The sequence below is a fragment of the Rhipicephalus microplus genome, chromosome 6 (assembly GCF_043290135.1).
Source record: "Rhipicephalus microplus isolate Deutch F79 chromosome 6, USDA_Rmic, whole genome shotgun sequence".
Classification (NCBI taxonomy): domain Eukaryota; kingdom Metazoa; phylum Arthropoda; class Arachnida; order Ixodida; family Ixodidae; genus Rhipicephalus; species Rhipicephalus microplus.
In genome coordinates this window covers 193,052,884-193,079,132 of record NC_134705.1, presented here as the reverse complement: position 1 = coordinate 193,079,132, position 26,249 = coordinate 193,052,884, and the positions used below count along the sequence as shown (strand labels likewise).

The following is a 26,249-nucleotide window of genomic DNA, read 5'->3' as shown; positions in this document are numbered from 1 at the left end:
CGTGGTTTTTTGCACGGCCACCATCACTGGCCCCTTTGACCGTAAAGTAAAAAACAAAATAATTTTTGCGACCTTCCAGGTGCCTCTTTCGTTAGCACCGCACGTCTCACCACCTACAAAAATGTCGCCAACAGCTGCTTTAGACGAAATATGGTGAAATTACTGCTGCTGCGAGGAATATATTCAGCACAAATTGAGTTACTTTTGCGTTATCAGTGATTTGTCGGTTTTACTGGGGCTTGTATAGCTTACGTATTACTGCAAGATCTAAACAGCCCACTGACTAGCGATCAGATGATTTAGCATAGCAGACAAAAACAGTAGCCTCAGCGTTCCCAGATGTGTACATCGCTGAGGTCAAGGCGTACTGTTCAGCCTATTGAAAATGCCCATGTTTGCCCCTGCGCATTTTGAGCGTCATGCAAGTTTGTTCTAAAAATTACCGACTGTGATTTTAGTTTATACAATAAATGAGAATCATGATGCTCTACAAAATGGCCTTAGTAATTACGAAGGTGAAATTTGTAAAATATGCTGAGGTCCAGCATTCTTTTATCTTAATAGACAAGGTTGTTTGAAATAAGATCATCGCCTATGTTTCGCAGTTACTGCATCAAGGACTGAGGAATACAATTGTTCATTTTCCATAGCTGCATTTCATATTGTTACATACCCCGATGGTGACTTGCGTGTAGCATTGTTATCTCAGCCCTGCACTGCTTCCTATTCCGGATTCACTTTGTGTAATTTCTGCTTTGTCGGGAAGGTCAAACACAATGACTGCGCTTCGGTGGAGTTTTATTTGTGGAGCTTGGACGCTTCGCACTAACGTGTAGAATATGTTTAGTAACAATGGTCGATCGAAAGCCCATTCGCATCAGTGGGCCTTTATAAATCTCCTATATCGAAAGTCGGCACAGGCACAAAAAAAGCAATGACGCAACACAAAAACGAATGGGCCTGCTTCAAGTAGCCAGTCTGCACCTCAAAGACATAAAAACTGAAAGCATGGTAAATCAGGGCACTAAAGCTTCTTCGCATATTTGTATTTTCCACCCAAATTTGGCATCAAAACTTGGGCAGGAAATTCAGAACGGTATGAAAACAAGAGTGCTATTACCTAATGTCCGTCCGTACGTGTTTTAACCAGTCTGAAGAGGCATTTTCTTTAGTTTAATAGATCTACTTTGCCTATTCGAAGCATCCCTTTAATTATACCGACCTTCCAGCGTTTTTATATGTGAAGCCTGTTTATTTTCAGCATCCGCTGACAAAACTTAACCCATTACACGCAACGGCACCTCATGTGTTAACAGAAACGAAAAGAAATGCTGCCAAGATTTTAGGCATTTGAACTCTTTCAAACAATAAAGATTCATCACTGTGTGCGCAGAATATACATCATGTTTGAAAGAAAAGTACCACTTGTCATTAAAGGGGTACTGAAGCAAAATTTCAAGGGCTGAGATACTCCCGTGCACATGCGTATATCTGCAAAATACCAACAGCGACACTAAAGCTTGGAAAGTATTTAAAATGAATTTTAAAGCTTGCGTTAGCGATCGACTCTATCGTGCTACCAATGACCTCTAAGGGGACCCTTGGGGACCCCCTACTTTCCTCATGTGACCCCGCTGCAGCAAACAGAAACGACGTCACAGCCACCATTTTTTTCGGTCGCGTTTGCTACGTTCCAGACAGTTTATTCGGCAGCTGGCCACGAGTCCATGGCCGCTGCGCACGAGTTGTAATTTTTGTGTTTGACGACATTGCATTCCCGTTTCTTATTCTAAAACACTTCTTGGTGCACTCGTGAGCACATATTTGGGTTGCGCGAAAAAATACGGACGAAGGAGAGTGAACAGTACGGACAATGATGCAGTTCAGACGCAGAACTGCGTCACAGTTTTCTGCGCTGACATGGTCGAGCACTGCACCCGCTTAGTGGGGATGTGGCTCTACTTGGTACCTTGTTTTTGAAACTGAAGCTGACACAGGTCGGTAAATACGAGCCTGTATTTATTACCTGTAACTTGCTCCAGAAAACGATCTGTCGTGTCACTACTAACAGGCCCCGAAAAACACTTGGCAAAAAAAAAACACGGCCAAAACTTTTATGTCAGTATCCTTTTTACGGCAACTTATTGGATTCAAAGATAAGGCAAACGCGTGAGGGCGAGACAGAAACGCAGGTGTCCAGATGAGATTTAGAAGGTGACAGTTGTCAGTCTGTTCTCTCCCTGTTTATTATGTGTCATTTTGTTTTCTGCGTATACAAACCAAATAAATAAATACATAAATAAATGACACATTTGATAGCAACACAAAAGCTTATCATGACGCAACTTGCGATGGCTGTAACGCATTTCGAGGAATTAGCGAAAGATATTAACACGGAAAGGTGGCATCGCCTACTGATACCTAAAGATCAAGGCTCACTCATAGAAAAAAATGAAATTCTACCGACGATTGCAATACACTACTACTCAAAATTTGGGTGCAGCTGTAGAAGGCATCGAACAAGCCTATACTTTGTATTATACTTCAGATGCAAAGCTACGTAGAGTAGCGAAACTTCTGGCTCTAGATGTGTTCGCACTATGAAATATGTCTTGTATTTTATCACTCGCAATGTGATTATTTTGCTTTGAGGGTACGTAATCAATGCAGATTACTGCATCGGGCCAAACTGAATTAACAAATCCCTTAATTACACACTCAATTCTCAACTCATCTTTACATATACTATAGGAACCACAACTATAGACAAAAGCGATCAAGTAAAATACTTAATTGTTACTCTCTCATCGAACCTCGACTGGAAACCACACGTTCTAGCCATACGTCGTAAAGCGGAGTGGAAGCTATCCTTTCTGGTGAAAAAATTGCGCACTGCACTACCACCCCTTAAGCTTAATGCATACAAAACACTAATTATACCATGTTTAGAGTTCGCCGATTTCATCTGGAATCCACATAAAAAGCGCCTCATTAATAAAATCAAAAGAATACAAAAATTGGCAGTTGGATTTGTATATTCAGACTTCTCGAGGCAATCCAGTTCTGCAAGCTTGCACGCAAGGGCAAACTTAAAGCCTCTTTCGCAACGCAGAATTAAATTATCTCGTGGCTCAAATTTCTTCACCAATTATATCATGGTCTATTCCGCATATCACGATCTCATCTGCTAGACCCGCCTAAACACTCATCGCAACGGAATCATTGTAAAACTATCCACCAACCTTTCAGTCGTGTTAACGGTCACAAACATTTCCTTTTTCCGTCAGCTATCCACCATTTGAATAGACTAGATAACAATATTTTGTGCTGTTACACCATTCTATCATTTGTGAATATAATACAGTGTGTCCAATGTGAATTATGAGCTGTTGACAGTCTATATTCTTTTTTGTTATTCCGTTATACATTTTCTTTCGATGATTAGTATGTATTTTGTTGTATCCGCTCCTGCATGGGCCATGAAAAGCCTGCCGCATGTTCAAATAAAAAAAAAACTTGTTCTGCATTGTTCAGCGTATTTTCTTTTTCTTTTTTTAATCGTTACATCAACGTTCAGCTCCGATAGCACGCGGCCAGAGCCCATCGCAAAGACTTCGTTTGTATTTTGGCGCTTCTTATGCAGGCCGTCGTGAAGCTTCGTGCATATATTGGCTCGTGCTCCGCTCGAACACGCGCATACAACGATGAAATACAAAAGCTAAACGTGCTTGCTTACGCATTTTGTGTGCGGAACTTTTCATCCACAGCCTACGCAGTGCTGAAGCTACGTTTTTCATTTCATTTATTGATACTGTCAGCCCTTTGCGGGCTATTACAGGAGTGAAGTTGACTCACATAAAACAGAAATGTGCATAAGAGAAACATAAGAAAAATAACCTTCACTACTACGTATGAAGAGGAGTGTTCGAGTCAACCACTGACCTCCGTAGAATCAACCAGCCGGTCGTGCCAGCACCGCCTAGCGCTAGTTGCTCGGTTCGCCGTAAGTTTCATATGAGTACCCGCAGTGGTGGCTACTCATGGTAGTCTTGGTTGGTCGTCTCGTACATCACTGCAATAAGCAGTCGTGAGCAATGAGTAGCCGTGAGCCTCTCGGAGGCAGAAAAAGACGACGATGAAGTAGCTTCGTACAGGTGTGAGAGCACGCTTGCAATGTTCTAGTAACGAACGCGAGTCAACGCCTCTTTTGTTTCATTCAATGTCAGTGCATACCTGCGCCCTTTAACCGGAGCCGTCGGTCCGCCTAACCCCCGTATTCACAAACGCTCCTCGACTCGACCTTCACCCTTCACTTGACAGAGTTAAGCAATGCGCCGCCGCTTGGCTGAAAATAGCGCGGCGCTACTCAGGAATCGCAGCATATTATCGCTGATATGCAGTGACTTGTCGTGACTGGAGATGGTGCTCCCATCGGCTTTTTCAAGTGAAAGTGAAGTGTTGAGTGAAGGGACGTTCTATAATACAGGGATTAGTTCAGATAGCGGTCGTGATGCGATGCCACATGTGGGATATTACTGCATGCATCACACGTGCGGCCTAGCGCTTTCCCATAGAGATGCGATAGATGCGTGTCCCTCCAAAATATCATACATCTCTCAGGTTTGTTCCTCCACGCTTCTTCTTTGTGGTTCGAAGCAATGCCACACCACTTCACAGTGCGGGTGATCTAGCAGCGTCACTATGAAGCATCCCCATTGGTTGCCCGCATAGCGCAACGAACGGCGACACACTATCGCGATACACCGTTTCCCTTACGGAGCCAACGTGACCGCTAACACGTGTGAACACGAGGAATGCAAGACGCTGACCCAGGGGTCTGTACACAGCTGAACAAAAAATTACTTTATGTTTCCATAGTGACCCACTGCAAGAGGGTTCCTCTCCCCCACGACCGCAAAGCACCCGCGAAAACTAGGCGATGGGCGAGGGTGGAAAAGGGCTAAAGGAAAGGGTGGTGAATGACTGGATTAGGCGCATCTGGCTGGCAGTGATAAAATAGAGGAGGTTCTACTCGAGTGAACCAAGCCGATGCCACCTAAAAAAAAAGTATTTGCAGGTTTGCTCACTACCGCCGTGAAGTCACTCGTTTTTGCCCGTGGGAGCACGCGTACGGGATGCTGTGAATCCATTCCTACCGTCATCTCCCGCTAAAATATAAAGGGTTTGCGGCGAGTTAACATCTTTATTCTGCCTCTTGTGTCAAAAAGGGCACTGCTTTACATAATGTACGACGTTTGAAAGCGTTTGGAATACTATGTGTCAGTCATTTCTTCCGCGAAAAAGTCAAAGAGCGCGCTATCGAACGCTTCAACTGCACTGCTGGTTCATAAATCGGTATATTTATAGTAGTTCTTAAACATTCTAGCTTGAAGTAAAGCTCACACACCTGAAGACCATTTCAGGAAGCACTTTACCGTAAGTGTCACACACATCTAAGTTTCAAGCAAACATATAGGCTAACGTGCCGACAAAACTGGCGCAAAATTCTAATACCGCAATAAAGTGGTCCGAACGCCGCTAAGAAAGCACTATGCACAAAAACGACACACGTTGCGATGCGGCAGCATTCCTTCCATTTTTCTCAACCAAGAATAGGTATAATACAAGAAGCCCGCTGCGCTGATCGCCGATAGCAAAATGTTTAGCCACCATGAAAGAAAAAGGCCTGTTCTGAAAACGTACTGCCACGCGCGTTTACTATTTTAATGTCAGGACTTACGCTAACAAGTCAGAAACACACATGGCACCTTCATTTCAGAGCAAGAACGGAACATCGTGGAGATGGTGCCATTCGGAACGACTTGGAAATATGTACTACGGACACACGTACCTTTGGGTCACGAAGAAAAGGAATGCAAACGTCAGCTCGACGAACGACACGCTCCCATTTTGTTCTTAGTTTGTCCTTAGGAAACGAAAACACTCGCAACTTCGGTCCCTCTGCTGCGAAGATTCGCCACATAGTATCAACCAATTATTCGGATTTGCAGCCGTACATATTGCGAATATCCAGTGCACAAAACGCATCACATATCCACGATGCAGCTCACGAACACAGAAAAGCGTGGTCTTCTCGATTTGCCAACCAGCACACCACGATAACTTTCCTCGGGCTTGGCAATCTGTCCCACGTGTTCACGAACGCTCCCCGACTCGAATATCGTCCTTCGCTTGAACGAGCTGAGCACAGCGTTGCTGCTCTTTTAAGAATGACGCTGCGCTTCTCAAGAATCGATGCACACTATCGGTGATAAGGGGTGACTTGCTCTGTCTAGAGACGGCGCTGTCGTAAATTTTCTCAAGTCGAGGTGAAGCATTGAGTGAAGGGACGTTCTAGAGTATGGAGGTATGCCTGTCGAGCGACGAGAGCAAGTGTAGGCACGTCTGTGCAGTGAAACACACCATTCTAAACGGAGCGACGCCAGAGCCAGCGGCCAAAGAGCTAAAAAGGCCTGAATTTATCAAGGTGGCATCGACCAAGCCAAAGGATGAAAAAACAAGTTTGATGACGAGACGTACACAACGTTTAAAAAGGCGCGAACGCGTGCTAGAAAACAAAAGAGAAGACCTTCGTGTGACCTGAGACGTGATCAAGACGCAAAAAATGACACCCCGGCAGTTGTCTACGTGGGCTAGGCACTGGAAGCTTGCATCTCTAGGAAGCGTGCTGAACACAAAAGCGGCAGGACTGCGATTCGGCAGCGTGTGACGTGAGCATCGCGAGAGTTTGCTGGGGACGTCGACTCGGGTCGAGTGAGGTTGCTGGGCGATGCAGCAAGAGTGCACAGAAACCAAGGAAGTTCTTGGTGCAAGCTACATTCGAAGCAAGCTGCCTAAAAAAGTTCCCGGCTGGTATGATATAACATGACTTGAAAGTTGGTATGGCATAACATGACTGTATGACGAGCATAATTGGCTGGTCATAACATGAACATCATGACATGTATGTCTTGAATGTCATAATTTATACTTCGGGGCTTTGTTGCTCTTGCGGTGGTTTTGTTCACATGACACGTTACAAAACTTGCATAATATGACATGACTGCATGGCGAACATAAGTGACAGACCCAAGCGTGGAAATTATGACATGCATGTCATGATTTTCATGTTATGACTAGTCATGACTACGCGCCACGCTCATGGTGCGCTTGCGGTGGTTTCGCTATAGCTTCACACATACGAAATTTGGTATTATGGAACGTGAATGGATGGCGAAAGTACATGACTGATGCAGACATGATAATCATGAGATGCGTGCCATGTAAGAGCGGGACTACATGCCACGCTCATGATGCGCTCGTGGCTGTTTCGCTAGCTCCACATATACCGGATTCGGCATTACGTGACGTGAATGGTCGACGAAGATAAATGACATGTCCAAACATGATAATCATGGCGTACGTGTCATGTAAAACATGACTACATGCTACGCTTACAGCACACTCGCAGCCGTTTCGCTAGCTACACATATACCAAACTTAGTAACACGTGACGTAAATAGGCGATGAAGGTAAATGACACGTCTAAACATGATAATCATGATATGCGTGTCATGTGAAACATGATTACATGCTACGCTCATAGCGTCCTCGCGGCTGTTCCGATATAGCTCCACATATCACGTCACGTGATATTAAGTTTGGTACCACGTGACATGAATAGACTACAAAGACATATGACACATTCGAGCATGATAATAATGGCATGGAAGTCATGTATGGCGTAATTTACGTCCACCTCGTAACATTGTGCTGATTTCACAGTGACATATCAACCTTCCTGTTCGAGCTCCTATCAGCCTTCCTGCCTGTTCGCGCTACCCTATTTACAATGTTGTTTTTCGCGGAGTTCATTAAATGACACTTCAGTTTTTTTTTTTCTTTTACTGTGTCAGGACCTGGCGCCACCCTTGGTGGTATTGGGGGCAGTAACCCAGCCAGTGCCATTGGCAGTAGACTTGGTGGTGCCATAGGCGCTGGCGTGGGCAATGGATTAGCTGGCGGCTTCGGCAGTGGCTTAGGTGGTGCCGTGGGCAGTGCTGCGGGCAGTGCTATTGGTTCTACCATTGCAAACGGTGCGGGAGGCGTGGCATCTACTTCGTTGAGTGGTGGAGGTGAGTCGACTCTTTCACCTGATTAAGGTACAGTGGTGGTTACTGTTCAAAGACACTGACCTGTATTTTCTTTCAACTTATGTTGTGAAGCGAAAATTCCTATACTACTAAATACTATATTCCGGTTGAGTGAGCCAGTACTTACGTGTTTTTTTTTTCATTTAAAAAGGGGGGATTTCCGAACAGCTAAATGATTCATTATTTTTTTAAGAATCTCATCCCAAGGCGGCTACATTTATAATACGTGATCGTATCACCTTCAATCATAATTACAGCTGTTTTAAATAATTATGCTCAATTCGAAGTGTAAATCAGGAAAAGCCATGATTCGTAAGAAATAATTACATAATACATGTGTAAGACAATCAAAGAAACACTGCGTCTTTTTGTTGGTTCTAGTTCACGCCTTCTTAAACAGCATAGTAGGAATATTAATTTACATTCAAAATCAAATCTCACTTGCCATTCATGTGGTGATAAATTATGAGCCGCTAACATGCGAAAGAACAAAGCCAGCACTGTAGGTGCTGGCTTTTCTGAGCAATAACACTAAGTTCGATTGGGACACCTATACAGCACAGCCCAGCGAAATATGATTAACTATTGCTGGTGAGCATATAATGCAGATCCTGTTATGGTTAACACTTTCAATAATAACTGTAAAGGATGTTTTGTGTATGTGCTTCTGTAGCATGAGGGTGTTTGGGAAACAAGATGTCTAAGAGACGCCGCATGTATGCTTGCAGAAGGAATTTTTTCGACAGTGTTATGGTAGAGACAACAGTGTTATGGTAGAGACAGTAGTGAGGAGGTGATTCCGCAGATATTCCAGGGTCGGCGATGGCATCGTTCGATCTGAGCGAAAAGATAGCGCGATCCCTAAAGGAAGGAAGGAAGAAAAATAACTTTATTTGGCCCTGTGGAACGCGACTGAGTCAGTCAGCCGGCCGGCTCAGTTCTTTGAACTAAAAGGTAATGTCGACGCAAATTAAGAAATCCTACGAATTCGGCACTTTGAGACCGGAGATTCAAACCTGCGACACCTCCTTCCATGGCGCGATGCATTCAGCTGCTCGACTTACATGCGTACATGCCCCAGCACACTGAAGGCGAAGTGTTTATATACACTAGTTACAGTAGGTAGTGCGAACATCACGGAGGTGCTTCAGCGGGGCCGAGGCCTGTATATCAACCGCAACATGGCGCAAAGAGCCCACGGTCACTCTCGTTTCGCCATGTTTCATCGCGCCGCATGTATGGATGCAGGTGCCGGAGGTAGTCCACACTTTCTCTTTTCTTGCAGTACAGGTTAGATGTTAACCGGTAAACAAAACCAGGCTTGACAAGGCTATAAGAACACGGTACAACTACGCCGTCGCATTCGACTCTTGGAAATCAAGCTCAAGCATCTTCAATTTTTTTTTTTCTGTCTTCTTTTACAGGACATAGAGGAGGGTTCGGGAGTGGACTTCCATCTATTGGAATAGCTGGTTTGGGAGGTAAGTTTGCTTAGCGTTATTTTGCAAAACGTGATTTCTTCCAGAATCTCTAAATGTAAAAACAGCTTTAAAGTATCAAAGAAAACAAAGATATGTCATGTACCACACACCTTATTCCTCGCAAGTGTGAATATGAAATTCGGCTATAATGAGACCCAACATCGAAACTGAAAGTCGTATGTTATATCACATCTTCACTATATTGCAAGAAGATGGTTTTCCCCGATCAGAACTGCCAGCTGAAATAAATTTCATACACAGAAACGCTGCGCCTCTATAAGCACTCTTTCTATTCATATGAAAATTGGGTCTACTGAAAGAGTCACGCTGAAATAAACATTTTTGACAGCGCGAGAAGTTAACAGCGCCAAACTTTAGTTTCCTTGGGCCCATCCTGTTCGCGTTGTTTTTCAGTCCATCGTGACTAATAACGATGACCGCTACTCAAATTCAGATCACGCAACCGGTGTCATCGTGAAGGCATATCCTCGAGAGTTTTACTATTGCGAGCGCATGAGGTTTTATTAGTTTTTTGAAATGTGCCACTGGGATGTAAACCCTTGCAATATAGACAATATGTATATGGTAGCTGAGATGGCTAACATTCGAGCCGAAGACTAGAAGGTCATGTGGTATAGGTAGTATGTCTATGGTAGCTGAGCTGGATAACATTTTAGCAGAAGACTAGAATTTCAGGTGCAAGGTATGATAAATGCAAGAACCATGCAACATACAAACGCTGGAAGAAAAGGCCCACACCATCCAATTTTTTTTTTTAGCGGTAATGCGTTGAAAACTGACGTTCCAGAATGCACGTGTGAAAACACGATGAGAAATTGCTTCTAGCAGTTCAGAAAGCTTGCCGCGTTTGAATAGGTTAATTTTTGATCGTGTATGGTTGCTTCCTTTATTGTTTCTCGTCTTTCGAATTCGGCGACGTATTGTTATGCAGAACTGGAAGCTTCCCAGAATTAGTAAAAACCACACCGCAACGCAGACATTCATTTATCTAATAAGAACTATGGCTGTAAAGCCTGGGAAATACCACTGAATGAAAAAAAAGAGGCATCTGTACGCTTATCACCGACCTGTATATTGCAGTTGTACAATGTAAGACTTGCACAAGTTTCGTCCAATTTTTGAAATTATCACCAGGGCAATGACCACTGATATAGGCCTTTATGTTACAAAGGGTGTTTCGAATTCTTACTTTGTTCTATTTATACAAATTCTATGACGGTCACTCCTTTGTCGTCTTCACAAACAAACTGTACACATATGCGCTAAAAAACTATGCCGTGTCTAAAAGTACAGTGAAATGAGCGACGAACAAAAACTTTTAATTATCCTAAAGTTAACTTAAGGGCTGCTGCTCAGGTTTAAAAGTTGTAGAACGTGACATGTTGTGGCGTACCTACTCTTTAATTAAAGAAATACGTACTTTGAGCTTCTAATAATTGAAAGTGAAGGCCCAACCCAGACGATACAAAAACTGAGCTCTCTGCCGTTTTGGTTAGGCCACATCTGAAATCTGATGAGACAAACTTTTAAAAGCAGTTAATTGCAGCAGAATGTCGGTTAAGAGAAAAAACGACAAGTCCTTCAGAATATTCTACCATGCCACTTATTCTTTGTGCTTAATGTGTAGTTTCTATCAGTTTCTTTTTTTTTGTGTGTGTGTGTGTGCTGTGTTCCAGAAACATGTGATGTGGATCTTTTCTATCACTTCAATGCATAAAACTATAGGTGGCAGCAACTGGGATGCTGCTTTTTGTGAGACTTTTACTCGTGTCTAGTTTTTCAATTAATGAACAGAATAGTGCCATACACTAATCAGCTAATAAATGAATCAATTATAAACATTTATTTTTCGTTGATAAATAACGGGATAACGAAAAAAAAGCCACAATACTACCACTACGCAAAAAAATAAGCTGTTTATTGGCGGTGTATGAAGGATTGGTGTTCTTTCTCAAAAATTTCACCTGCGAAGTGCGTCTATTGATAGTTCCCTAGGTGAATTTTCAGTCTTGTTTAAGCCTGATCGCACATTTCTTGCGCATGCAGAGGGCCCTGTTTTGGTGTGGCCTAGATTGGCTCGCTCAATTTATTTTATTTTTTGTTTAATTATTTCTCAAACTAATTTAATTTTAATTTTAATTATTATGTTTAATCATGTTTAATTTTGTTTAAATATTTCTCAAAAGTTTTCAAAGAATAGGTATGCCATAAATTGTAATGCCTGCAATTTTGCAACATGAACAAATATTCTGAAATTAACAATATAAACAGTTAACTAATGCCTGTTTTGCTAATTACTTACGTCATTCAAATTTTAAATGTGGCAACATTTTCTCACCTGAGCGTTGAGCCTCTTTTTGTGGACACCATCGGTTTAAAAGCTTTGGAACTTTTGTAAAAATCTGTATTCTCCAACAAAAACACGCTGTATAAAAGCATCTATAGATTTTCCTGATATTGTGGCTTTTCAAAGAACTCCAGTACGAGATATGTAGCTTATTGTCTTTTACAATCTGCTCGCCAGCGCTGTTTTACTAGAGTTATGGGGAGTTTAGGCAACAGGTAAAATCACCTACAATGAAGCGTTACAATGAAGTTACGGCCACCGTCTTATGCGTTTCCGCGGAATATTGATGTTTTTTTTTTACTTTCATGTACTCTTCATACTTTTTTGGTTACGAGTCGCTGGTCTTTCATATCCCTTCTGTTTTACTCTGTCTGTGTCATTTTCGCGATGTGTGTCAATATCCTACCTTAACAACTACCCCGAATTTTTACTGCCATTGCCAAGTGAATGGAGAACTTTTTTGCTAAACTCTGTTTACTACACACAGTTTCTGTTTCTTCACAGTTTCTCCATATGATTGGGTAGAAGATTTTTTCTTTCAGAAATCTTCTTGCTTTCAGCCGGCTTTCGAGCGACTGATTGCGCCTTTTGGGTACAATCAACAAAGCCGAGGTACTTTAACTGTGCTTTATTTTCTCGTGATTTGCCATTTTTATACGCTCATGCATTTTTGCATAGTTTTTAGACTCTTTGCTACCTGGTATATTTATTCGATATGCAACTAGTTACAGTGGTCTTCGGATTGCCGAGAAACTTGTTGATTTCCTAATTTCTTCAGGTTCTGGCGTCGGGGGATTGGGCACTGGCACCGTGGGAGGTGGCTTAGCCGGTGCCACGGGCCATGGCGTGGGATCTGCGGTAGGCAGTGCACTGGGGAGTGGCTTGGCAACCAGCCTAACCAGTGGCTTGGGCAGTACTGCCAGTACTGGTTTAGGTGGTACTGTTGGTGGTGTCATTGGAAGTACCTTAGCTGGCCTCGCGGGAAATGCCATGGGTGGTGCCACGAATAACGCTGGAGGTACTGGGTCTTTTGGACCAGGTGAGCACAGCTACTTCCTACTCCAAATACTTTCAGCTAAAGATCAGGAGCCACTCGGTTTTCAAGCATGAGTGATATACAAACTTCTAGCAATATTACATGTTTTCGGCTGCTCTTGATTATATTCCCTGGGGATAAGGGTCCCTAAACTTGCAACGTATATTTTTGTCACTGTATAGTAGAATGTAAAGTTGGGATATAGTTGGAATCATTCCTTAATTATGCTATCGTCACATAGCTTTTCTTGTCACGAAATGAATAACATTACCATGTTATTCTAGTTAGAATGATGAAGCTGCGTGGCATGTCAGTGCTAATGAAAAAAAATTTGTGTAATTAGAATGAGCTTAAGTTGTTGTTTTTTCGTAATAGTGTAATACTTGTTAATACACTAGATGATACTTCACCTGATGCCTTCATACGCTCCCATAGGAATCTCTTGGGTCCCGTTTGCTGGTAACGAACTAGAGCGGCCAACATTGCCGTCCATAATCACCGACGTAACACGCCATCAAAGCTCAAGGAACCGTATATGTCACTGGAACCACCGTTTCCGCAACGGTTCATGTTCAGAGTATTGCTTACTCCTCTACAATTGTTTTTGTTTACAGTAACATATAGTTCCGCATACCGCCGTAACAGATTAGGAAATGTGAAGAAGCTATGTAGAGAAAATGACAAACCAGTTACACAGTTTAAGGGCATGCACGTACGTCAATTTATCCAACAAGCCTTAGCTCGCTTTTCAAGCATGTGCGGGCTTCTAAAAGGATACTGTAAGACACGTTGTTCATTGCACTTTTTCAGGATTTGTTGGAGGGGCACGTGGTGGTCGCTTGGGTGGTCCAGGTGCGTGCGAGTTTTCCCACACTATGCAGTCTAACAAGATTAGATGCGCTATAAAAGCTTCCGAAATGAAATATTCGCACTCACTTGCGCTTGTTATCTGCACAAATGTCACCGTGACACTGCAGAGTCGGACCTATTAAGCTTACGGAAACACAGTAAAACAAAGCTGCCTTAGACTTTACCGCCTGAAGCACATATGGCTTGTTTCCACTAGCTTCCAGTCTTGAGCAGCAAATACATAAGAGCAAATTTTAGAGGCGCTGCTTGCAGTTCAACCGGGAGTTATTTGCGACCAAGTTCATCCGCAAAGGAAGCACATCTGTGATTGTGTTTCCATACCCTCACGTTCGCAGAAATGACCATGAGCTCTTGGCGTTTTCTCTTTTTTTTGATGCAGTAGTATAACCACATTAGGTGGGTTTTCGCCGTCACTTTAGACGTTGCGATCACCGTCCTTTTTCGTATACAGTAAGAGTCAATAACGTCCCCCCGCTCGCCGTATGATCTACCGCAAGTAAAAGCTCGTTAGCAGGGGCTACGAACTCAGCTGGAGTGAAAATAAAACAACCCGGTCATCTCCGTGCACGCTGTGCGCATTAGATATCATAACAATGTTCGCCAGGCCTGTTGTCGATTGCCCCACAAGCATAGACGAAACGCCCACCTGTTTTTCATGAGGAGTGTGAAGAGAGGGCCGGGGAGGGTGGGAGGCTGTGGCGTTTGAAGTTCACGTGCGCTATCTCGACAAGCATGAGGAGACGTCCCGTAAACTTTCTGGGCTCTAAACACCTAATGTGTAGAGAACTAACAGTACCAAAAACCACTTCGGTCTCTGGAGTGGCCGTATTTTCTTAAACCAGCGTTCTGTCGAGTAACGTGAGACCTGATTAAAAAAAAATTGGCTGCATGCCTTACTTCGTATAAAATATAATTTTTTTTTGCTATCACATTCATTGCTGCACCTCTTAATAAAACAGTTTTTTCCATATTTTTATATCAATGCGTAAAATTGTAGCTCTGAGAAATCCTCGTGGATATAACATATAACATATAACAGCATTAGATTGACATGTCATCACACAGTTTTCTCGTTGTTGAGCATTCTGGCAGTTCATATCTTACGTGTTTTCTGCTTAGTAGTATACCTTGCTCCCGCGAAATAGTGTCTTATAATTCTGCAGAGACTTCCCAGTCAGCTGTACTTTTGCTTTACTTTGTGCTTTAGGTTCTGCGGGTAGTAGCCTCGGTGGCGTAGGAGGAAGTCCGTTTGGAGCAACGGGTGTCTGGCGTGAGTGTCGCTGCATAAGCTTCAAATATTATCAGCATTGTCGCTTGACTGAACATTAAAAATTGAAGAACTCTTAGCAATGATGGTGAAATAGTATACATAGCAAGTACATGTGCCATGCAGTCCTCCATAAAATAGAAAACATTGCGCGTAAAGTTGGACGCATTCCGTATAAAAGTAAGATCTATAGCTTGCCTCGTACGCTCTCACGTCGTCTCTGGAAGGAAATATTCACCAGACCTTGTGTAAGAAATTCTTGAAACAAGGATTGATAAAGCCGTGCTGAAAAAGTGAAACGACAGCAGCAGAAAAGAAACAGACGAAACGCATCAGCCGCCAGATTTGTGGAAATGAAAAGACTAATAGGTGGTGAGAATATAACACAAAATTGTAGTTCGTCCGGACAGGACTAAAATTCATGGCCATGGTTAAAGCTAGATGTAATAAAAAATTGTTGGAAGGGAATTGTATTTGGTACTGCTTCCATTAGGTTGGACATGTCTTGAAAACTTAAGTGTGGTTCCATTTCCATCCAAATTATCGATTTGATGCTACTATTGAAAACATTTACCCTCACATTCGCTTTATTTAGCCCTTATTCAAGTGTATTAATAATTTCTACAAAATATTGTTGTTGCTTTATAACGCTAACCTTTAGGCACAAAGGCACAGTATTTATGCGGAGATTTGTATGAATAACCAGGGGTATAACATTTATTGATTACATTTTTATGCACTCCATGGAAGCGCAGCAAGTAAGGCGTCCCACTTCCAAGATCGAAGACGTGCGTTTGATTCTCAGTCACGGCGGCAGCACATCAATGAGGGCCCACTGCACTAAAAGCGGAGTACTCGGCTTTAGGTGAAAATCAAGGAACTACATGTCGTAAACATTATTCTAGGTTCCTCCATTAGGCTGTGTCTCATCATTACATCGTGGTGTTGGCGCTCTAAGACATCAAAATACAGTTGAATTTGCAAATATTTTCCCAATTCTTCCTTTGTAGAATATGGTGGTGTCTCGTATGGAGGCGGATCAACGGCAAGCGGTTCAGGTAAGAGTATATTACACCTAGAATAAAATTTATTGCCTAATTACTCATTAATGATTTCTTTAGACTGCTGAATCAAAAGAAATTTTCAGGCTTTTATCATTCACAGCAAACGCAGTTGCATTTTCATAAAGCTCTTAACGCAGTGTGTGTGTGTGTGTGTGTGTGTGTGTGTGTGTGTGTGTGTGTGTGTGTGTGTGTGTGTGTGTGTGTGTGTGTGTGTGTGTGTGTGTGTGTGTGTGTGTGTGTGTGTGTGTGTGTGTGTGTGTGTGTGTGCGTGCGTGCGTGCGTGCGTGCGTGCGTGCGTGCGTGCGTGCGTGCGTGCGTGCGCGCGTGCGTGTGTGTGTGTGTGTGTGTGTGTGTGTGTGTGTGTGTGTGTGTGTGTGTGTGTGTGTGTGTGTGTGTGTGTGTGTGTGTGTGTGTGTGTGTGTGTGTGTGTGTGTGTGTGTGTGTGTGTGTGTGTGTGTGTGTGTGTGTGTGTGTGTGTGTGTGTGTGTGTGTGTGTGTGTGTGTGTGTGTGTGTGTGTGTGTGTGTGTGTGTGTGTGTGTGTGTGTGTGCGCGAGAGAGAGAGAGAGAGAGAGAGAGAGAGAACGAACGGGGCAAGTATACCTCCTAAAATTAAATAGCGGCATAAGCAGGAGAAAATTGTAACAGAGGATGAAAATTAATGTGATGAAAGTTCTGAGACATCTAAATATTTACAGATATAAAAAGATATCCTTGAAGCTTTTAGTGCCTATGCGGGAGTTCAATTTAATAAATTTAGTGGATGCCACATAAGCATTGCTTTCTGTGGCTTATTCGCTTCTTCCTTGATTTCTCTTCCTGCTTCACTATGACGATACTGAAGCTGTGTAAAGCTCATTAGTGCAGTCACAACGTGGTCCGAAGAATCATGCCAAAATTATTTCTAAGACAGTCTCTTTTTTCACCGCGTTGCTTTATAAGCCTTCCAGCCATATTTTGTCATTCCGTGCAACACTTCACAACACAAATCAGTATAATCATTCAAGCGTCTAGGACACACACAAGACTAAGACCGAGTGACAACCGCCGAACACAGGCACTACTCTGTTGCCTCTGGTTCTTGTAGAGGGACTGCGATAAATGCTAAAACAAATACTAATATGCCCTACTTACGGGATTTCAAGTGTAATCATACCCGTGGTAAGCTGGGAAAGTTAGCAATGGTTCGTATATAAACAAATCAAGAACAGGTTTGAACACACAACAACAGAAGAAAGCGCGAAACAGGCGCGTAATCATATCTATTCTACATAACTCTGGGGGCACGTTAAAAAGCAGTCAGTAGCAAAATACACCATTCCGTAATGAGCACAAAAAGTGTCATTTGAGAAGTTGTGAAAACTATGCAGGTGAGCTACATTTGTGGCCGGTGCGGGTGGTGCTGACGGACAACACAAGTGATGTATAGAAGCGACACCTAACACTCCTCTCCCACAATAACCTTGCTCCTGATACTCCTACTTTCTCACCTCGTCGTGCTGGCGGAGGGGTTATATTGCTCTACTTCCCCGAAGCATGAACGCGCGATGGACATATCTCAACGCGGCGGCCGTTTTGTCAGAGTGGACTTCAAATATTTGTTGAACTTGGAAAAGTTAAGGCATGTTCGAAAAACCAAATGGTCAATTTCGTGAGACCTATGGCAGAACAACAGGTGACAGGTACTTTCAAACATTTCGGCTTTCAGTTGATCACCTACATTACAAAGGACACGTGCGCGTTCTCACCTAATGTCGTACGCTGCCACAGCCTTCCAGACGTCACAGGTGGGACGTACATTTTGCTCTTCAGAAGCATATTTTGGTCTATAGTACAAACATTACGTGAGCCACGTTTCCAATCAATAAACTACTTTCCTGTCAATAAACATAGTCCCTTTTGATATCAGCATCTCTACTACGCTGCTACAATGTTAAAAACCATACTTTATCAGAACATTTTTATCAACCATGAATGTTCCTTTTTTGTTCTTTAGGACCAGGTAGCCTTGTACTCGGAGCCACGCATCCAAGTGAGTTGTGATCTATACGTGTGCTTTTTAAATTTAGTCAAACTAAATTTAAAAATACATATATATGGGGAATTTCAGTATCTCCAAAATACTACGAAGGGGTATTGCGTCTGTAGATGAAATACTGGTCAACGTCTTAAAAATCACTAAAGGCGTAAAAAATGTCACTACGATGAAAACATTCTAAATAAAAACGTCGTACTACATATGAAATGAACATGAATGAACTGAGAGCGATCTACGACGCTAGCATGGACAAATCGCAAATCTTAGCAGTCTGGTTAGGCTCTCTTTCACGATTGTACTTGACCACTTTGCTGCCACACTGTCCTCTGGTGCGTTTGTTTATTTGCTTGACCTTAGACAAGAGCTGGTGCATGGGGCTAGGCATACCACTTGCATAAATCACTGAATGAGCTGCTTTAATTTCAACCACGGTACTCACCATCTGTGATATCAAGCGCACAACTGCTTTTACGTCGACGGTGACAGTGATGTTTAGGGGCGAAGCTCCTTAAGGTGTACGCTTGTCTGTCGTAGTTGTCTGTAATAGCCACTCCTAGTACGCGAACTGTTTACTGGATGGCACTAGCATCGCTCTCGTCATAAGAAGCAGGAATTGCCCTCGCCCTACGAAATCCAAGGTTCACCTTCGTTCTAACAGATTCAAAAATAGCCTACCAAAATTTTTGTAATGGCTACATTGGACCAATTGCGCATCGGCTTCTTGCACAACTCTCGTCCTCACGCTCAGAGGGCTAATTTAAATAGCTGATGTGGATACCCGGCCACTGCGGAGTTAGAGGCAATAAGCTCACCCATGTCTCAGCCAGATAATTACTCTTCCGGACCTCCGACCCCGCCATATCGCACCCACCCCCGGCTATGCGTATGGACCCGCTTCTAACAAACACAGGTATTCTAGAACATCAAAGACCAGAAAGACGGAAACATCCGCCCCCGAGGCCAGAGCTCAGTAAGAAATCTCAGGTAGCGTGGCGCCGCCTGCAGACCTTGTCTTACCCCAATCCATACATACTGTCCAAGATAGATCCCTACACATACGCACCACAGTGCAGGTTCTGCGTCAGTAAAACAGCCACCCTGTACCACATGGTATGGTAATGCCCACACAATCCACCTCTACAATCCAGAGCACAACAAACACTGTAGGGTGGGAGGCAACTCCGTCCAGCTCGGATCCGGAGACCCAAGAAGCCCTCGTGAGACGAGCGTGGACAGCGGCTCGTGCCAATGGGATGCTGGACTAAGGATCCCACTCACCGACATTCCTTCCTTGGTCGCAAATAAATGTTTTATTCTCTCTCTCGACTTTTTTCAATACACAGACAGTCAGACGGATAGATTTACAGTTCACCGATGAAATCCTTCGAAGATTCGCTCCACTCATCATTCACTCTGTGGATATGCTGTGATTTTTTTCACCTCTACCCTTTTTTTTTTCATTATTCTTTTTCCCACTGCAGAATAGACTGACGGGCTCAGCCCTGCCATTTTCATTTTTTTTTACTCACTCACTTTTTTGTTTGATGCTTCATGTTCAATGGAGTATTTTTGTGAACTATATGATTTTTTCCTTCTAATATTTAGGACCAGCTGGCTTTGGCATCGAAGGAAGAGGTGGAATAAATCCAGGTAATGTAGACTAATAGTAATGCAGACATGTGGCTATGCTTCACTCTGGTTAAAGATCAAATGTTTTAGAAGTATTTAGGGGTCATAAAACACTGCGAGAGAACAGTATTCATATTGGGACTTTTTTGTTATTTTATTTTATTTTAATAAAAATACTGTTGAAGAGTTAGGACACTGTAATGTTCCTCCGTATTATTAGAAGCATCACAGGGTCTCTGCTGATTGGCTTGTATGGGATTTCGAGGCTCCATATACAAGTAAAAATGTTAATACGACATTTCGAAGATGTGAATTGAAAATTGGCAAAACTGAAGTAGCGTCCTGCATCCTGTATGAGCAGCATTGCAACTATACCTTGACAGCCACCACTCACAAATTTGTCACTAACACTTCGTGCAATCTAAGCGATATATATATATATATATATATATATATATATATATATATATATATATATATATATATATATATATATATATATATATATAGCACTATCTCGCCATTTTATCTAAATCATTGCGCTGTCAGTCTGTTCTTAGTTTCCATTGTACACTTCAGCAATACTTCATATAAGATTTATGCGATCGTCAATGCTTTCTTTTTCCTTTAGGACATGCTGGTGCTGGCGTTGGACTTAGTGGTAGATTACCTCCAGGTGCCGTAGGTGAGTTTTATTCGGGACGTGCATATCTTAATTGTCGCGCTCAAGCCGACTGATCGAAAAGATTCTGTTCACAGTACACTAATATTATTAAAATAACTGCACACGAGCATAATCATTTTATAATTTGAACACAATTCATGGCATGAGAAGTGACTTCCTTCTTAATGTTATTGCCCTGCCGCGGTGGTCTAGTGGCTAAGGTACTCGTACTTTTTCTGTTTCAATTGTACGCTTGAGCAATCTTCTCTAGAATAGCTCTGCTATCATCAATGTTTCCCTTTTCCTCTTTAGGACCTGCTGGTGCTGGCGTTGGAATTGCTGGTAGATTACCTTCAGTTGCCGTAGGTGAGTTTCATTCGAGACGTGCACGTCTTAATGGTCGCACTCAAACTTACTGATGGAAAAGATTTTGTTCACAGTATCCTGATAATATTAGAATACTTGCATACGAGCATATTCATATTGTAATTTGAATACAATTCATGGCATGAGAAGCGACTTCCTTCTTAATGTTATTGCCCCACCGCGGTGGTCTAGTGGCTAAGGTACTCGTACTTTTTCTGTTTCCATTGTACGCTTGAGCAATCTTCTCTAGAATATTTCTGCTGTCATCAATGTTTTTTTTTCCTCTTTAGGGCCTGCTGGTGCTGGCGTTGGAATTGCTGGTAGATTACCTCCAGGTGCTGTAGGTGAGTTTTAGTCGGGACGTGCATATCTTAATGGTCACACTCAAACTTACTGATAGAAAAGATTTTGTTCACAGTACACCGATATTGTTAGAATACTTGCACACGAGCATATTCATATTGTAATTTGAAAACGATTCATGGCATGAGAATCGACTTCTTTCTTAATATTATTCCCCCGCCGCGGTGGTCTAGTGGCTAAGGTACTCGTAATTTTTTCGTTTCCATTGTATGTTTGAGCAATCTTCTCTAGAATATTTCTGCTATCATCAATGTTTTCCTTTTCCTCTTTAGGACCTGCTGGTGCTGGCGTTGGAATTGCTGGTAGATTACCTCCAGGTGCTGTAGGTGAGTTTTAGTCGGGACGTGCATATCTTAATGGTCGCACTCAATTTTACTGATAGAAAAGATTTTGTTCACAGTACACCGATATTGTTAGAATACTTGCATACAAGCCTATTCACATAGTAATCTGAATACAATTCATGGTATGAGAAGCGACTTCTTTCTTAATGTTTTTGCCTTGCCACGGTAGTCTTGTGGCTAAGGTACTCGTACTTTTTCTGTTTCCATTGTACGCTTGAGCAATCTTCTCTAGAATATTTCTGCTGTCATCAATGTTTTTTTTTTTTTCCTCTTTAGGGCCTGCTGGTGCTGGCGTTGGAATTGCTGGTAGATTACCTCCAGGTGCTGTAGGTGAGTTTTAGTCGGGACGTGCATATCTTAATGGTCACACTCAAACTTACTGATAGAAAAGATTTTGTTCACAGTACACCGATATTGTTAGAATACTTGCACACGAGCATATTCATATTGTAATTTGAAAACGATTCATGGCATGAGAATCGACTTCTTTCTTAATATTATTCCCCCGCCGCGGTGGTCTAGTGGCTAAGGTACTCGTAATTTTTTCGTTTCCATTGTATGTTTGAGCAATCTTCTCTAGAATATTTCTGCTATCATCAATGTTTTCCTTTTCCTCTTTAGGACCTGCTGGTGCTGGCGTTGGAATTGCTGGTAGATTACCTCCAGGTGCTGTAGGTGAGTTTTAGTCGGGACGTGCATATCTTAATGGTCACACTCAAACTTACTGATCGAAAAGATTTTGTTCACAGTACCCTGATAATATTAGAATACTTGCATACGAGCATATTCATATTGTAATTTGAAAACAATTCATGGCATGATAATCGACTTCTTTCTTAATATTATTGCCCCGCCGCGGTGGCCTAGTGGCTAAGGTACTCGTAATTTTTTCGTTTCCATTGTATGTTTGAGCAATCTTCTCTAGAATATTTCTGCTATCATCAATGTTTTCCTTTTCCTCTTTAGTACCTGCTGGTGCTGGCGTTGGAATTGCTGGTAGATTACCTCCAGGTGCTGTAGGTGAGTTTTAGTCGGGACGTGCATATCTTAATGGTCACACTCAAACTTACTGATCGAAAAGATTTTGTTCACAGTACCCTGATAATATTAGAATACTTGCATACGAGCATATTCATATTGTAATTTGAAAACAATTCATGGCATGAGAAGCGACTTCCTTCTTAATGTTATTGCCCCACCGCGGTGGTCTAGTGGCTAAGGTACTCGTACTTTTTCTGTTTCCATTGTACGCTTGAGCAATCTTCTCTAGAATATTTCTGCTGTCATCAATGTTTTCCTTTTCCTCTTTAGGACCTGCTGGTGCTGGCGTTGGAATTGCTGGTAGATTACCTCCAGGTGCTGTAGGTGAGTTTTAGTCGGGACGTGCATATCTTAATGGTCACACTCAAACTTACTGATCGAAAAGATTTTGTTCACAGTACCCTGATAATATTAGAATACTTGCATACGAGCATATTCATATTGTAATTTGAATACAATTCATGGCATGAGAAGCGACTTCCTTCTTAATGTTATTGCCCCACCGCGGTGGCCTAGTGGCTAAGGTACTCGTAATTTTTTCGTTTCCATTGTATGTTTGAGCAATCTTCTCTAGAATATTTCTGCTATCATCAATGTTTTCCTTTTCCTCTTTAGGACCTGCTGGTGCTGGCGTTGGAATTGCTGGTAGATTACCTCCAGGTGCTGTAGGTGAGTTTTAGTCGGGACGTGCATATCTTAATGGTCACACTCAAACTTACTGATCGAAAAGATTTTGTTCACAGTACCCTGATAATATTAGAATACTTGCATACGAGCATATTCATATTGTAATTTGAATACAATTCATGGCATGAGAAGCGACTTCCTTCTTAATGTTATTGCCCCACCGCGGTGGTCTAGTGGCTAAGGTACTCGTACTTTTTCTGTTTCCATTGTACGCTTGAGCAATCTTCTCTAGAATATTTCTGCTGTCATCAATGTTTTTTTTTTTTCCTCTTTAGGGCCTGCTGGTGCTGGCGTTGGAATTGCTGGTAGATTACCTCCAGGTGCTGTAGGTGAGTTTTAGTCGGGACGTGCATATCTTAATGGTCACACTCAAACTTACTGATAGAAAAGATTTTGTTCACAGTACACCGATATTGTTAGAATACTTGCACACGAGCATATTCATATTGTAATTTGAAAACGATTCATGGCATGAGAATCGACTTCTTTCTTAATATTATTCCCCCGCCGCGGTGGTCTAGTGGCTAAGGTACTCGTAATTTTTTCGTTTCCATTGTATGTTTGAGCAATCTTCTCTAGAATATTTCTGCTATCATCAATGTTTTCCTTTTCCTCTTTAGGACCTGCTGGTGCTGGCGTTGGAATTGCTGGTAGATTACCTCCAGGTGCTGTAGGTGAGTTTTAGTCGGGACGTGCATATCTTAATGGTCACACTCAAACTTACTGATCGAAAAGATTTTGTTCACAGTACCCTGATAATATTAGAATACTTGCATACGAGCATATTCATATTGTAATTTGAAAACAATTCATGGCATGATAATCGACTTCTTTCTTAATATTATTGCCCCGCCGCGGTGGCCTAGTGGCTAAGGTACTCGTAATTTTTTCGTTTCCATTGTATGCTTGAGCAATCTTCTCTAGAATATTTCTGCTATCATCAATGTTTTCCTTTTCCTCTTTAGGACCTGCTGGTGCTGGCGTCGGAATTGCTGGTAGATTACCTCCAGGTGCTGTAGGTGAGTTTTAGTCGGGACGTGCATATCGTAATGGTCGCACTCAAGCTTACTGATGGAGATTTTGTTCACAGTACCCTGATAATATTAGAATACTTGCACACGAGCATATTCATATTGTAATTTGAATACAATTCATGGCATGAGAAGCGACTTCCTTCTGGATGTTATTGCCCCGCCGCGGTGGTCTAGTGGTTAAGGTACTCGTAATTTTTTTGTTTCCATTGTACGCTTGACCAAGCTTCTCTAGAATATTTCTGCTATCATCAATGTTTTCCTTTTCCTCTTTAGGACCTGCTGGTGCTGGCGTTGGAATTGCTGGTAGATTACCTCCAGGTGCTGTAGGTGAGTTTTAGTCGGGACGTGCATATCTTAATGGTCGCACTCAATTTTACTGATAGAAAAGATTTTGTTCACAGTACACCGATATTGTTAGAATACTTGCATACAAGCCTATTCACATAGTAATCTGAATACAATTCATGGTATGAGAAGCGACTTCTTTCTTAATGTTTTTTGCCTTGCCACGGTAGTCTTGTGGCTAAGGTACTCGTAAATTTTTGTTTCCATTGTACGCTTGAGTGATCTTCTGTGGAATATTTCTGCGATCATTAATGTTTTCCTTTTACACTTTAGGACCTGCTGGTGCTGGCGTTGTAATTACTGGTAGATTACCTCCAGGTGCTGTAGGTGAGTTTCATTCGAGACGTGCATGCATATCTTAATGGTCGCACTCAAACTTACTGATAGAAAATATTTTGTTCACAGTACACCGATATTATTAGAATACTTGCATACGAGCCTACTCACATAGTAATCTGAATACAACTCATGGTATGAGAAGTGACGTCTTTCTTAATGTTATTGGCTCGCCACGGTGGTATAGTGGCTAAGGTACTCGTAATTTTTTTGTTTCAATTGTACGCTTGAGCAATCCTCTGTGGAATATTTCTGCGATCATCAATGTTTTCCTTTACCTCTTTAGGACCTGCTGGTGCTGGCGTTGGAATTACTGGTAGATTACCTCCAGTTGCCGTATGTGAGTATTGTTCGGGACGTGCATATATTAATGGTCGCACTCAAGCCGACTGATCGAAAAGATTTTGTTCACAGTACACTGATATTATTAGAATACTTGCATACGAGCATATTCATATTGTAATCTGAATACAAGTCATGGTATGAGAAGTGACTTCCTTCTTCATGTTATTGCCCCGCCATGGTGGTCTAGGGGCTAAGGTACTCGGCTGCTGACTCGCAGGTCGCGGGGTTGAATCCCGGCTGCGGCTGATGCGATTTCGATGTAGTTGAAATTGCTGTAGGCCATGTCTCATATTTGGGTGCACGTTAAGGAACCCCGGGTGGTCGAAAATTCTGGAGCCCTCCACTAAAGCGTCTCTCATAATCATCTGGGGGTTTTGGGACGTTAAACCCGTCACATAATTCATTTCTTCATGTTATTGACAGCTTTTTGCCATCTGCTCATATAAGCTTCGGGCTATTGTCCGGACCCTCTAAAGGCGTAGTAAGCACCAATGAATTTGAAATGTCCAGAACAGAAGCATCGTACTACATCTGCTATTCCCTTACAGCCACTCACTATGCTAACGAGAACTCGTCCAGCCCACTTTGCAGTCTAGAGCACCTAATTATAAACATAGTATTTGAACCCTTTCGGCATCGGTGTGTCTTGCTTTATTTTTGTATGATAACTTAATCTTCAGCGCACATTCCTTGAAGGAACATTAATGCGAAATAGTGACTTAGCCTAGAATGAGAAATTGCACATTGGGTACTCTAATGTAGTTATTTCACCATCACAGGTTTGCTCTAAGAGAGAAGAAAGTGCAGGACAAAGTTTCAT

General features: G+C 42.3%; 1 protein-coding gene and 1 long non-coding RNA gene across 13 annotated transcripts in view; one reads left to right on the top strand and one right to left on the bottom strand.

The window, feature by feature from the left end:
• Nucleotides 1–26,249, bottom strand: part of LOC142765773 (uncharacterized) — a 133,216-nt gene that overhangs the window by 18,292 nt on the left and 88,675 nt on the right. The gene's annotated exons all lie outside the window — the stretch shown is intronic.
• Nucleotides 1–26,249, top strand: part of LOC119168195 (uncharacterized) — a 114,184-nt gene that overhangs the window by 3,856 nt on the left and 84,079 nt on the right. For 4 of the 12 annotated variants that reach the window (XM_075867391.1, XM_075867393.1, XM_075867387.1 and 1 more), the window contains exons 3-25: nt 7,917–8,135; nt 9,578–9,634; nt 12,781–13,041; nt 13,849–13,890; nt 15,116–15,178; nt 16,186–16,233; nt 18,234–18,269; nt 19,881–19,925; nt 20,536–20,589; nt 20,881–20,934; nt 21,225–21,278; nt 21,570–21,623; nt 21,918–21,971; nt 22,263–22,316; nt 22,608–22,661; nt 22,953–23,006; nt 23,298–23,351; nt 23,645–23,698; nt 23,990–24,043; nt 24,335–24,388; nt 24,677–24,730; nt 25,022–25,075; nt 25,371–25,424. In XM_075867391.1, the coding sequence (XP_075723506.1) occupies nt 7,917–8,135; nt 9,578–9,634; nt 12,781–13,041; nt 13,849–13,890; nt 15,116–15,178; nt 16,186–16,233; nt 18,234–18,269; nt 19,881–19,925; nt 20,536–20,589; nt 20,881–20,934; nt 21,225–21,278; nt 21,570–21,623; nt 21,918–21,971; nt 22,263–22,316; nt 22,608–22,661; nt 22,953–23,006; nt 23,298–23,351; nt 23,645–23,698; nt 23,990–24,043; nt 24,335–24,388; nt 24,677–24,730; nt 25,022–25,075; nt 25,371–25,424 (1,581 nt within the window). The remainder of the gene's footprint in view (nt 1–7,916; nt 8,136–9,577; nt 9,635–12,780; nt 13,042–13,848; nt 13,891–15,115; nt 15,179–16,185; nt 16,234–18,233; nt 18,270–19,880; nt 19,926–20,535; nt 20,590–20,880; nt 20,935–21,224; nt 21,279–21,569; nt 21,624–21,917; nt 21,972–22,262; nt 22,317–22,607; nt 22,662–22,952; nt 23,007–23,297; nt 23,352–23,644; nt 23,699–23,989; nt 24,044–24,334; nt 24,389–24,676; nt 24,731–25,021; nt 25,076–25,370; nt 25,425–26,249) is intronic. The other 8 variants (XM_075867388.1, XM_075867389.1, XM_075867392.1 and 5 more) reach the window with 8 other exon arrangements.